General features: G+C 44.7%; 1 protein-coding gene across 1 annotated transcript in view; it reads left to right on the forward strand.

The window, feature by feature from the left end:
• The window catches only part of IPO4 (importin 4), a 109,015-nt gene that overhangs the window by 73,059 nt on the left and 21,876 nt on the right, over window positions 1-14,080 (forward strand). The window contains exons 18-19 of the mRNA XM_075211157.1: window positions 11,495-11,606; window positions 13,749-13,861. Coding sequence (XP_075067258.1) covers window positions 11,495-11,606; window positions 13,749-13,861 — 225 coding nt within the window. The remainder of the gene's footprint in view (window positions 1-11,494; window positions 11,607-13,748; window positions 13,862-14,080) is intronic.

Below are 14,080 nucleotides of genomic sequence, written 5' to 3' on the forward strand. Positions count from 1 at the left end.
CTTGATCCGTAACTTAGAGTATAACCGAAATTCAAGTACAATATACCGTTCCCTCCTGGATGATTTCCATAAATGGAGCGAGACAGAGTTTGCCCAAGCTGGATCTGTGATCCGAAGAGTGCATATGACGCAAGCACGTTTTTCCGTCACCTCGTATCTGGGGATACACCCCTTGGTTGCCCAGGAACCAAAGTTTCGTTTGAGATAAACCAATTTGTGTGGGGTCTTTCCCTGGTTTTGGAATAGTGATTATCTGTGCCTCTAACATTTCCGCCGGTAAGAACGTGTCTTTAGTAGCCAAATTAAATAGATTAGTGAGCATCGGGGACAGTTCAGACCGGAAAGAGGAATAGAAGTCTTGCGTGAACCCATCAGGGCCTGGGGCCTTCCCACACTTCATGGATTTTATAGTGGCGTGAACTTCGTCCTCTGTCCATTCCGAACATAAAGCCTCGGCATCTTCGGGAGGCGAAATAGAGGCAAGAAAATCATTAATAGCCTCTGGGGAGGGTTGGGTCAAAGTTGTGTCTGACTTTAGATTGTATAAACTTTCATAATAAGAAGCGAATCTGTTTGCTATAGAAAGAGGATTAGATATATGGGTACCCTGTGCACTGCATATAGATTTAATTCTGTTAATAGCATTCTTCCCACGTAGTTTACGAGCAAGCAGCTTACTAGCTCTGTTACCTAAAGGGTAAAATTTCTGGTTGAGCTTAGCTATTGCGTTGTTAATTTGTAACATAGAGATTTCGTTAATTTTCCTACGGAGAGTTACTAGGTCAGCTTTAACTTTAGTATTCTGAGGGGTACGTTTATGAAGAGTCTCTAACGATGCCAGCTGTGACTCATACGAGGAGAGCGCTTCGGACTGTGTTTTTCTAATTGTTGCTGCTGCTTGAATTGCCGCCCCTCTCATTACTGCCTTAAGGGCACACCAATGGACATATACTGAGGTGTCCTCAGATTTGTTGGTCTCCAAATAAGAATCCAGAGCTACCCTCATAACTTGATTACCTTCAGTACTGGTTAATATATGCTCTGCTAGTCTCAAGGGCCGGTCTCTAGATTTTAGGTGTTTGACCTGGAAGGTTGTTTTTCTTTTGGCAATTGCATCGGCACGGAGGGTGTCGGAATTGGGAGCTCTGTCTTGCCGGTAACCATATCTGGTGTTTCACGAGGACAGAGTGGTTTTGAGAACACTTCCCTCTTTTGTTCCAAAAGTGGCGTCCTCCTTCCATTTGAACCAGGAAATTGTAGTTCCGGTTTTTTCATCTACTTCTTAGTCTGATCTGCAGTCTATGGAAAAGTTAGATGTGGTTAGGGCTCTCCATATTTATGTCAAAAGAACATCTCAAATTAGACAAACAGATTCCCTGTTTGTTCTCTATGATTCTAACAAAAGAGGCTGGCCAGCCTCTAATCAGTCCATTGCAAGATGGATTATGGCAACTATTAAACAGGCTTACATAAGAGCTAACCTTCCTGTGCCAGAGAGACTTATGGCCCATTCCACCAGATCGGTAGGGGCGTCATGGGCAGCAAGAAATGGGGCTTCTGCTGACCAGCTTTGCAGGGCAGCCACTTGGTCTTCTGTCCACACATTTACCATTTACCATTTACCAAATTCTATCAATTTAATGTATTCGCATCCGTAGAGCGGGGCTTTCAGAGCGGTCCCACCCTTAGGGGGCTGCTTTAGAACGTCCCCATGGTAAGCAGTGTCCCCCAGACTGGATGAAAGAGAAAAGAGGATTTATATACTTTAAATCCGTTTCTCTGATTCCGTCTGGGGGACACTGCGATCCCTCCCTTCTTCCTTTCCTCTGTATGCTCTTGGTTGATTGACCTTTCTCCTTGGGGCTTTTTGAATTAACTGAGGAGGAAGAGGCGGGGAAATTGTAAAGGGAAGGGGTCTGTCAGCAGTGCTAAAGATTAACTAGCTAGGTGCCAACTCCCGTGCTCCCCTCCACAACCCATGGTAAGCAGTGTCCCCCAGACGGAATCAGAGAAACGGATTTAACGTAGGTATATAAATCCTCTTTTTCGCATATAACTAGCTGATATAGAATTACATGAAATAGAAAATATGAATGAAATTTGAATGCTAAACAGCATGACTTTGCTGGAAGGCACATAATGAAAACTGAAATGATATCCAAGTAGTAGTGTCATAGCTTACCACTATTTCTGAAAATATGGGCACTAGTTGCTAACATTCCATTTCTCGAATAGAAAAGCTCGTACTTAAAAAATTGTACATTTTAAGTTGGCCTTCCCACGTCTCTGCCAACCGCTTTTAACTTTTCTAAATTTTGGGTGTGACATTCATTGGGCCTGATGCGGAGTGGTACTCAAATTGTGCAGAATTGACACTCGGGCAAGCAGCCCATAAAAATAGCTTTCTCATGGCCATTTGCTGAGCTGTACGCATCTTAAGATCCGTACTTAAGAGGCCTGCTACAGTAGCATATGCTCCGAGGTTTACGCCAGGTACACATCAAAGACACATCCCACTTGCGCTATATTTGTATCCATTTGTTTTATGTGCAACAAATGCATATGCCTACAAAAGCAGTAATCCAAGAAAGGAGGAAGCACAAAATGTAATGAATGTATAATATATGCCTGAGCGTTGAAGAAAGTATCAGTCAGCGATGCAATTGTAAATAGCCACTCACAAGTGGTCACAAGAGATTTGCTGGTGCCAGAGACTGTTGTAGTCGTTATCCTCTGTTTGCACATGCCCCTGATGCCCCACTAATAAGTTTTTTTTGGGTTTTTTTTTCTGGTCTATACGTGTCATTTTCCATGTCGGCATCCGTTCACAAACTACGTGAACACTCCCTTACTGTACTCTGCCTATGTTTGGACCTGCCCCGACCCGTCTATCCAGGTGCAGGATGGCAGAATCATTCAAATCTGCATATGCGTGCACCCAATTTCTGGGTATGCATAGAATGATTTCACACAAACTGGTGTAGTTCTCACTTTGCAGCCAGTTAACATTGTGCAATCTAGCTGAACCCAGTTTAGGTACTATGCAGTGAGCTCTGTGTGTTTGCTTTTGGACAGTGTTGACATAAGGTTTTGCATTGCTGGATATAAATACTGTGCTGTCAATTGTGACTACATTAGGTTGAATATTTGCTTGGGAGTAACATTAGAGCAGTTGCTGAGTATATGGCTGGTAATTGCTGTTGTCAACTCTTTGCTACCTTAAATCAATACCTTCTAAGTGCCAACCAAAAAAGAGGATTTCTCCTTCATCCTATCTGGGGGACACTTCTACCATGGGGTTGTAGGTTGGGGAGTGTGGAGTTGGCACTTGACTGGTTAATTTGTGGCTGCTGACAGACTCCTCCCCTCTGCAATCCCCTGTAGCTAGTCGGTGTAGTTTAAGTGCCCAAGGAGTTGGGCTTACTATGGTTTAGCTGGAGGTTTGTTTCTTATTTTACTTTTATTTATTTATAGCTATTATATTGGAGCTGGAACAGCACACTACTCGCAGTTTAGGCTGGGTAGTGGTGGTCACGCAGTGAGAACGGAGAAGCTCACACTAACTGCATATTTCTCTCCTGCAGATGCTGTAGGGCAAAGCCCGCAGTTACATTATCCTGAGGCCTTGCACTGCTCAGTCGGGCATAGAGCACTGGAATTCAGCGTGCTTGCAGGCACCTTCTTGGGATCTTCCAAGTGCCTCTCTCGAAGGAGGGGGGGAATCGGAACTAATGTTAAGAAAGGGGGAGAGAATGTATACTTATGTCTGCGCACTTAACCTGGAAGCACCGCAGAATAGTTATTTAGGAATCAAGGAGAACGAGGCTACAGATAGGGAAGAGTTAATATAGAGCTTCCCCTGCATCTGTCAGCATGTTTGTTTCTTACGGAGGCCACAAAGCATCACTGAGCATGGAGGATCCTTTGCAGTCAAACTAAACACACATTGGCTGTTGTCTGACTCTCTCCTGCCAGCTCCTGTTAACAGGAAGCTAAGTAACTTTTCCTTTGCCTTTCTATCTCACATTGTACTTGCTGCATTTTACAAACAAAAAACGCTGAGGTATTGCAGGTGACTTTGTTAGGGATCAGTAGTATTCTTAGGTTTCACCCTCTGCCTTGTGTGATTGTATACTTTACTGCCTTGTTCTGTTACCCATTCAGTAATGTCTGATAAAGGGAAAACGCCTAGAGACAAATTTTATAATTGCTCTAAATGTAACACAAAATTACCAACGGCACAACAGGACCCAAAGGCACTCCGCACAATCCCAGGTTATTGCTCTGATAGTGGCAGAGGAAACGGTGTGGGCAGTGTCTTTGCAACAGTCAGTGAATACTCTGGTGGAGCTTTTGAGCCGCCCAAGAGAGACCTCAGTGGGAGAACACCCCTCTACCTCGTTAGTAGGGGTAACCTGCCCCAACAAGCCGAGAGTGCAGGTTTAATCCAAGTGGCCTCCCATCCTCGTTAGCTCCCTCAGGCCTTCCCCAGGGGGAACCGGCCCGGTCCAGTGGTTTAGTTAGTGGAATAGACAGATTAAACCGGTTTTTTAGACTACCCGGGACCACCAGGATTTAGAAACGAGAGACACAGAGTGAGCCATCCTCTCCTTTCGGTCTCTGACTCCGATCATCAGAAGAGGATGGGGAACTTCTGGATGAATCAGATTTCCAGACACAAGTCTTAGACCTGGATGACTCAAACAGAAACCAGGTCATTGAGGATCTGGTTTTGGCAATACGGCACGCCTTAGACCTTGTGGATATAGATGAGCCCAGACCAGTTAACCAAGGGTTATTCAAAAAGGTTAAAAAAAACAAACAAACCCCATGGTTTGTTTTCCCCCTTCATCGGAATTAAGAGAGATTGCAGAATCGGCTTGGTCACAGCCCGATTGCAAAATAGTGGTTTCACAGAGATTTATGTTCCTGTGCCCATTACAGCCAGATGACCTTGCACGCTGGTAACAGGTTCCCAGAATGGACACACCAGTGGCACGACTGGCGCGCCAAGCTACGCTACCAGTTCTGGGCATTGCCAGCCTTCAGGATGCCACTGGTCGGAAGGTGAAGAGATTCTTGAAATCCATTTATGGAGCAGCCTAAGCTTCCTTTAGACCCATGCTGTCATCTGTATGGGTTGCTAAAGCTAGGGAAACTTGGGCTGACCGACTAGCAGAGGGATTGCAGGATTCAGACTTCCTTCCCCCGGATTTACACCTGAAGGAAGCCTCAGGCTATCTGTATGAGGCAGCGCAGAATGTGGCTGCTATTTCATATTCAAAGTCTGCTTCTGTAGTGGCGATTAGAAGAACTCTCTGTCTCTGCTCCTGGGAAGTAGATGCGGAATCCAAAAGAGCCTTGGATGCACTCCCTTATTTGGACTTGGTACTTTTTGTACCAGAGTTAGAAAATATTATCTGCCAAGCTACAGAGGGTAAGAGCACCTTCCTTCCCGTTAATGTGCTAGAGCCTCGTACCCCGTGGTTTAGCTCCTTTCACCAGCCCTTTTTTTTGGGGGGGGGGCGGGGGCTCTGCCTTTAGAAGTCAGACAAGCAGAGATATCTGCCTCACAGCACTGGGGTCATGAGTTCGATTCCCGACCATGGCCTTATCTGTGTGGAGTTTGTATGTTCTCCCTGTGTTTGCGTGGGTTTCCTCCGGGTGCTCCGGTTTCCTCCCACACTCCAAAAACATACTGGTAGGTTAATTCGCTGCTATCAAAATTGACCCTAGTCTCTCCCTCTCTGTCCCCCTCTCTGTCTGTCTGTGTGTGAGTGTGTGTCTATATTAGGGAATTTAGACTGTAAGCTCCAATGGGGCAGGGACTGATGTGAATGAGTTCTCTGTACAGCGCTGCGGAATTAGTGGCGCTATATAAATAAATGATGATGATGATGATGATATGTCTACTGGATTTAGAGGTCACTCACATAGAATAAGGTCCTCATCTGCCAACAGGCACCCCGTCAGACCCCCACCCTCCTATCCTCGTGGCTGCTCGGGAGTTGGGGGGGGTGTCTGCGACTGTTCACAGAGCAGTGGATAAAATCCTCTCCAGATCCCTGGATTCAGGCATGGGGATATATTGTAAATCTTTTAAGTCAGGCCCCTCATCGTTTTTTTGCAACTTCCTTGTCGCTCGACCAGAACAGAAGGCAAGTGATGCTGCATTGCGTAGATTCTCTTCTTTCAGCGGGAGAAATCTGCCCGGTCCCAGAGATACAGAGACGCCAGGGATTATATTCAAATCTTTTTCTGGTCTCCAAACCAGATGGCTTTTTTCATCCTATATTGTACTTAAAGACTCTAAATCTACACCTGAGAGTAGACAGGTTTCGGATGGAGTCTCTTCGTTCAGTGATCAATGGATTGGAGGGGGGAGAATTCCTGGTGTCCATAGATATTCGGGACGCATATCTTCATGTAGCCATCTGGGAGAGCCATCAGCCATTGCTCTGCTTCACGGTAGGAGCAGCCCATTACCAATTCAGGTCGCTTCCCTTTGGCCTTGCCACAGCGCCCAGGGTATGTACAAAGACAGTCACAGGCCTTCCATGCTCCTTTGCATGAAGTTACTTGGCAAGATGGTCTTGACTTTCAAGACAATCGCCTACGCAAGGTTTCAATTGAGATGCTCCCAGGGGCATCACCTAAAGAAGTGGTCTGGTTCAACTCTTCACTTGGAGCACCAGAGGATACTGTTGTCCCCAGAGGCTCGGTTATCTCACAGGTGGCGGAGGATTAAAGAACACCTATGCATGGGCAGATACTTTGCCCCATGCTCCTGGATCATCATACTGACAGATGCCATTCTAAAGGGCTGGGACACAGTGGCTCTACATTTGCACCTTCAAGGTCTTTGGTCGGCACAGGAAATTTCCCTACCAATAAATATACTGGAGTTGAAGGCCATGTTGATGGCTCTCAAAGGGGCTCAGTCCCTCATTCAGGCATCCCCAGTACGTTTACAATCGGACAATTCCACGGCCGTGGCATATGTCAACAAAGAGTTCAAGGGCAATGCTCATATCAGCCCAGATATTTTTTTGGGCAGAACAGTTCGTCCCATCTCTGTCAGCCGTATTCATTCCAGGCATTCAAAATTGGGAAGCTGAATTCTTAAGTTGTCACGCAGCAATACCAGGGGAAGGTAGCGGAAGTATTTCAGATGCTGGTCCGGAGGTGGGGCCTTCCGGATCTGGATCATATGATATGGCATCCAGACACAACCGTCAGATTCCCAGGTTCTGCTCAAGAGCAAAGGACCCCCTGGAAGTGGCGGTGGACATAATGACAGTGCACTGGTTTTCGGTTGGGGTATCTCTTTCCTCCCATTTCAATGCTTCCCCAAGTACTCCGGCGGGTCGAACAAGAGACTCCTATTCATACTGTTAGCTCCCGATTGGCCACGCAGGGTATGGTATGCAGACACTCTTTTCATGGCGGTAGGACAAGGACTTTGTCTACCTCTTTGCGACAACCTTCTGCTGCAGGGTCCCTCTCAGCATCAGGACCTGCCTCGGCTGACTTTGACAAGCATGGCTATTGAAGCCAGCCTCTGGAGGTCCAAAGTTTTTACCTCCAAGTTGATGAATTTCCTGTAACGGGGTTGGAAGCCGGTCTCAGCCTGCATTTACCATAGAATCTGGCGCATCTACATTAAATGGTGTGAGGGCTGAGCACACCATAGAAATACATTTCATTTGTCCTGGCTGCTGGCATTTCTTCAAAAGTGTCATGACGCAGGGCTCCACCTAGGATCCTTAAAGGATCCAAGTCTCGGCCCTTTCAATATTCTTCCAGAGGCAGCTAGCGGACCTTCTGGACGTCCGTACCTTTTTGCAGGGTATTTGCACATTCAACCTCCATTTGTTCCTCCCACGTCACCCTATTATCTGAATTTGGTACTATCTATGCTACAGGAACCTCCCTTTGAACCCTTTACAGTAAGCGAACCTGAGATTCCGGACATTAAATGTGGCGTTTCTGCTTGCCATAGCGTCAGCTAGACGATTGTCAGAGCTTGGGGATCTTTCCTGCAGGGAACCTTTCCTGATCTTTCATGATGACAGGGCGGTGCTTCGGACTGTCCCTTCTTTTCAATCAAAAGTAGCTTCCGGGTTTAGCATTAATCAGGAAATAGTGGTTCCAGTGTTCCAAGACGCATCCGGGGATTCCACCTTAGAATATCTGGATGTGGTTAGGGCATTACGTATTTATGTCCAAAAAACTTCGGGTATTCGACGTATGGATTCTCTTTTTGTCCTGATCAATTCCCAAAGAAGAGGCTGGCCAGCTTCTAAGCAAGCAATTGCTAGATGGCTTACCTTTACAATAAAACAGGCGTACCTTAAGGCCAACCAGACTGTACCTACCCACATTACGGCATATTCCACCAGGTCTGTGGAGGCTTCCTGGACTGCTCGCAGTGGGGCCTTTGCTGAACAGCTAGGTGAAGCGGTCACCTGGTCCCCGGTCCAAACATTCACCAAATTTTATCAGTTCAATGGGTTCACATCCTCCGATGCTAGCTTTGGTCGTAGTGTACTACGAACGGGGCTTCGAGGACGGTCTGTCCCTTAAGGGGGCTGCTTTTGTATGTCCTCACGGTAGCAGTGTCCCCCTGATAGCATGAAAGAGAAAAGAGGATTTTTATGCTTACAAAAAATCCCTCTCTTTCTGATTGCATCTGGGAGACACTGCGTCCCCTCCCTTCGGCTCTTCTGCTGTTTGCTTGAGCCATTTCTCTCAGTCCATTGGTGGACAGCGAGAATGGGGTATAATAGGTGGAGTTGGAGCTAGGGCACTTTAAATCTTCAGCTGTTGAAGGATAGCAATACGAATTTTTGTGGTGCACTATAATTAAACAATAATAATTACCAGCAAAAGCTGCCTAATTAGTGCTGCACTCATACCCCTATGTGCGCGCGCAGTTGTTAGAAAGCTGGCCGGGTGCAGCAGCAGGAGAAACTAAGAGTCCCGGTTGTTGCCTAGGCAACCGGGACGTAGAGCGCGGAAATGACGTCCCGGTCATCATGGTAAGGGCCGGGACGCCAGAGGCACCAGGAAGCAAGTGGGCCGCCGCGGCTCGTAACAAGATCTTCTGAGCCAGGGCCCATTTCTCCATCAGCATTTAGTATGGCTGGCTTTGACAGCCTGGTGGCTGAAAGCCCTGATCGTCTGCAGGAAAGATCTCTTGGGAAATAGTCATCCAGACAATGATTAAGGCCAGGAAACCAGTGTCTTCCAAAAATTATCACCGAATTTGGAAGTTTTACATAGGCTGGTGTGAAAGGAGACGTGCTCATACCTTTTTTTTTTTTTTTTCCAACTAGCGTGTTTTTTGTCCTTCCTCCAGGGTAGTCTGGACAAGGGCCTGAGATTGGCTTCTCTTAAGGTTCAGGTCTAAGCCTTGTCTGTCTTTTTTCAAAGACCACTGGCTGTATTGCCTGAGGTTTAAACCTCAACTGGCTGTATTGCCTGAGGTTTAAACCTCAACTGGCTGTATTGCCTGAGGTTCAAACCTCAACTGGCTGTATTGCCTGAGGTTCAAACCTCAACTGGCTGTATTGCCTGAGGTTCAAACCTCAACTGGCTGTATTGCCTGAGGTTCAAACCTCAACTGGCTGTATTGCCTGAGGTTCAAACCTCAACTGGCTGTATTGCCTGAGGTTCAAACCTCAACTGGCTGTATTGCCTGAGGTTCAAACCTCAACTGGCTGTATTGCCTGAGGTTCAAACCTCAACTTGCTGTATTGCCTGAGGTTCAAACCTCAACTGGCTGTATTGCCTGAGGTTCAAACCTCAACTGGCTGTAGTGCCTGAGGTTCAAACCTCAACTGGCTGTATTGCCTGAGGTTCAAACCTCAACTGGCTGTAGTGCCTGAGGTTCAAACCTCAACTGGCTGTAGTGCCTGAGGTTCAAACCTCAACTGGCTGTAGTGCCTGAGGTTCAAACCTTTCTTCAGGTGGCCCTTCATATCCAGCCGCCATTTATTCCGCCAGTGGAGCCGTGAGACCTAAATTTGGTTCTTTCAGCCTTGCAGAAGTCGCATTTTGAACCCTTGGACTTTGTCACCTTTAAAGTTTCTGACCTGGAAGGTTTCCTTTTTACTCGCCATATCATCTGCACTACATCATGCATCTGAGTTGGCTCTGTCCTGCAAGTTGCCCTTTCTTGTTTTTTTATGAGGACAGCGTTGTTTTACGCACCAGTTATATAAGCCAGGATATTGTTATATGTTGCCCCAGGACTTACAATCCAATAGTCATGATAAGCTTCTTTTGGTTCATATGCATGGATGGCCGGCAACGAAACAAATAGTTGCCAGATGGATAAAGACTATCATTTGTCAGGCTGATCTATCGGGGGGGATCTCCTGATCCAGATGGGATTGCGGCTCATTCAACTAGGTTGGGCGCTGTGCGGAGTGAAGCCTCGATCGAACAAGTTTGTCAGGCAGTTGCCTGGATTTCTGTCCACACATTTACCAAATTCTATCGCTTCTACATCTTTGCAGCCAAAAGCTAGCATGTTTAGAAACAAAGTGTTGTGTGTTGCACAATCTGAACGTGCCCACCCATATAAGTAGCTTTGGAACTTCCCCATTGTAAGCAGTGTACCCCAAATGGTTGTGCAACCAAACAAGCTATTTTATACTCACTGTAAAATCTGTTTCTCTTAACCCATTTGGGGTCCCACTCCTTCTGTTTTTACAAGGTTTCGGTTGCATGTTTCTTGTTTGGTTGTGGATTTTATTCCTATCCTTAGGGTTTTGTTAGTTAAATAAACCGATTCTCCTCCATCCAGGGGCATAGAGTGGAGGGAGCAGGCCAGACAAGTTGTTTAGAATTTAGTGCCTTATTCCCAACACAGCGCCCTCCGTACCCCATGGTAAGCAGTGTCCCCCAAATGGGTTACCTGAAACTGATTTTACGGTGAGTACAAAATCCTCTTTTTAGGGTTATTGATCTGTTGAAATCATCTTACATAAATTTATTTTAAAGCTTAAAGTAGTATGTCATAGTACAAAGCCTCAATAAATGGGAAACTTATTTTATCAGCATGTTGTCTCTGGTTAGTATTGCTACTTCACAGTGCTGGGGTCATCTGATTGATTCCAACCGTGAATTTTTATGTTCTCCTAGTATTTTGGTGGGTTTACTCCGTTTTCTCTGGTTTTCGCCCACAGTCCAAAAACATACCTTGTAGGTTAATTGACTTATGACAAAAATGGACCATAGTGTGTGAGTGGTAGGGAATATATACGGTAAGCTCCAATGAGACTAATGTGAATGATTACATGACACAGCAACTGAGCATGCCCTAAATAGCTACCTCAGCTTTTGCAAAATATATAAAGAGTTTTTAGTCTTGTTGTGAGAAAAGTGCTATATAACATTATTATCACCATCATTAATATAATGTATGTGTACCTATTTATTTTTTTATATTCATAAATATTAATAGAAAATGAACTGTTTGTTATAGTTACAACCTATTTGCTGCTCTATCAGAGGTCATGGAAGAAGGTATTTCTAATCACCTGGAGAAAATGACAACTATGATGCTGCTATCCCTGAAGTCAAAGGAAGGAATAGTGGTAAGAGCTAGTTCAAATCCAAAACAGAGAATACTTACTTGATTTGCAATTGTGTTTTTCTTTAAACAGAATTTTATTTCATAATTTAAAATTAGATTTTTATAAATCAAGTGTCTTCTATTTATAATAGTGAGAATTTGATTTAGTGGCTTAAAGATGCATTCATGAATTAAAAAAGCCATATAGAAATAGAATCCATTTAACTGGTACATCCATTTGAGTAGTTAATAGACCTTCAACATTACTTGCCTGTGCTGCTGTACCAATGCCGCCGTGAAAATGGTAGGTCAGTTTGTCAAATCGCCAGAACGGCAACTGGTAATTTGATGGCAGCTGTTTCGGTACCGATTTCCAACACCACTCAGAGTTCACTGAACACTGTTTGCTTTTGACGTTCATTGGAGGAGAAACAAGGCCATCTTGCTGCCTATGACAACCATGGCTGGTTTCTGGGACGTGACATTGCTAGGGCTTTTAAGACCTATGAACATAGGTCTACAGATTTTTGGCAGAATGGATGACCTGTTGGTCCTTAATGATGCCCACAAGAGAGCTTGGCCAGCGTCTAAACAGACCATTTACAGGCAAATTACTTTGGTAATTCGCCAGGTTTATATTTGGGCAGAATAACCTAGCCCTGAAAATGTGCGGGAATAAGATTGATGGTGTGCTTCTTGGGTAGTGCAGCATGGGGCCTCAGCTGAGCAGCTGTGCTGGGTGGCCACCTGATTTTTGGTGCACACTTTTACATAGTTCTGTAGATTCAATACTTTAGCATCCAAAGATGTCAGATTTGGACTTAAGGTGTTGCTCGCTGTTTCTTCTCCCTTAGGAACCGTTTTGTGTCATCCTCAGTGTTCCAGTGACCCCCATTAGGATTTTTGTACTTAATAAATCTTTTACTTTGAATCCAGTGTGGAACACCGGACGCCAGCCCTTTTTGCTCTTTGGTCTTTTGTTTCTTGTACCTGATTTTTTTTTTTTTGGGTTTTAGAACATTGTTCTCCTCTCCCTCATTTTCTGTACTCCTGGTTCTGTCCTTTGAGGCTTTGATACTGAAGGTTTAGGCAGCCATTGAGGGTGTAGAAAGGGAGGAGTTTGAGCTTTTGCTGGTAAATTTAAAGTGCCCAAGCCCCTGTCATTGCATTCAATACCCCAGTTTTTCCGTGCCTGACAATGGCTTCAGAAAAAAAGGCTTTAACGCAAGTACAATAATCCCATATATAGCTCCCCATTTTGTTTGTCTGGAATCAACTGACGTGTTTAACTGTTAAGGAGCAGAGCTCTGCCCCTCCATTCTGCTTGTCTATGCATTTTTCTCCAACTTTATTTTAAAAGGATCCTTATCTGGGATCATGGTTGTTTACAACTCACTCACTGTTTCTGGATAACAGCTATGATATTGCAGCCTGTGGGCTTCTTAACTCTTCTGCCATGCCAGTACAGCAGCCAGTAAGAAGGCATGTTGGAAATTGTCGCTCCTAAGGTTGTATAACAACTATGTATTGAAAAGTAAATTGTAATCACGGGCAGGTGTAAGGAGAACTGGGGTTGGTAGATTAGGGAATAAGCATGGGAGTATTGGTGTGAAGGGTGTCCTGAGTTAATGCAATTGTAAGTAACCTGTGCCTTTCCATCTGCTGGGAAACTGGGATGTCACACAAATCTTACCAGCTTGCAGAGCATACTGGGACTTGTAGTTCAACAAAAGTTGGAGAGGTTGCCTATGTCTAGGGTATTAAGAGAATAGTATGTTTGCTCTGCTGTACAGTAAATCGCACAAGCAGTAAATCAAATATGGACAGAGCAGCTGTAATGTCAAGCCTATACTAACCTATACTTAACTTCAACCTGAACTAATAAAAATGAAACCAATAAAAATGTTTTTACATGAGACAATACCTACCATACAGAGGATTTGCAGCTGGTCTGTATAGTATAGGCTACATATAGTAGGGGATGCTTCCATTAAATTATATCTAGAGAAACAGTGTAACACTGTGCATAAAACTTTCTAGTTCTTTTTTTTCTATCTGAAATCTTGTCCTGCTGAAGTAGTAACTATGGCGCATGCTGTTAAGAGCCCGATATTTATAACACTATCGCTCAATATCTTTCCTTTCTTCATCCTTCATCCAACAGATTCATTATAATGAGAATCGTTCTTTCATGCTGTTTGATGATGAGGCTGACGAGGAAGATGCTGTAATTCAGGATGAGGAGGAGGAGGAGGAAGAAGATCCTGACATTGAGGGGTATGATGTGACTAATAACTTCTTTCATTAATGACCGTTGACATGCTGAAACATCTGCACATATAGGAAAGATACAGAATTGCATCACTGAAAAACTGTATGCAGATCCTCGGTACACATGAAAAGATGATTTAGAAGTTTTACAATATTTTTTTTTCACGTTCACACACAAAAGGTGTGATTGCAAATAGTGGTAAATTTTAACGGAGTAATTTCGGG

The sequence above is a fragment of the Mixophyes fleayi genome, chromosome 1 (genome assembly GCF_038048845.1).
Source record: "Mixophyes fleayi isolate aMixFle1 chromosome 1, aMixFle1.hap1, whole genome shotgun sequence".
NCBI lineage: Eukaryota > Metazoa > Chordata > Amphibia > Anura > Limnodynastidae > Mixophyes > Mixophyes fleayi.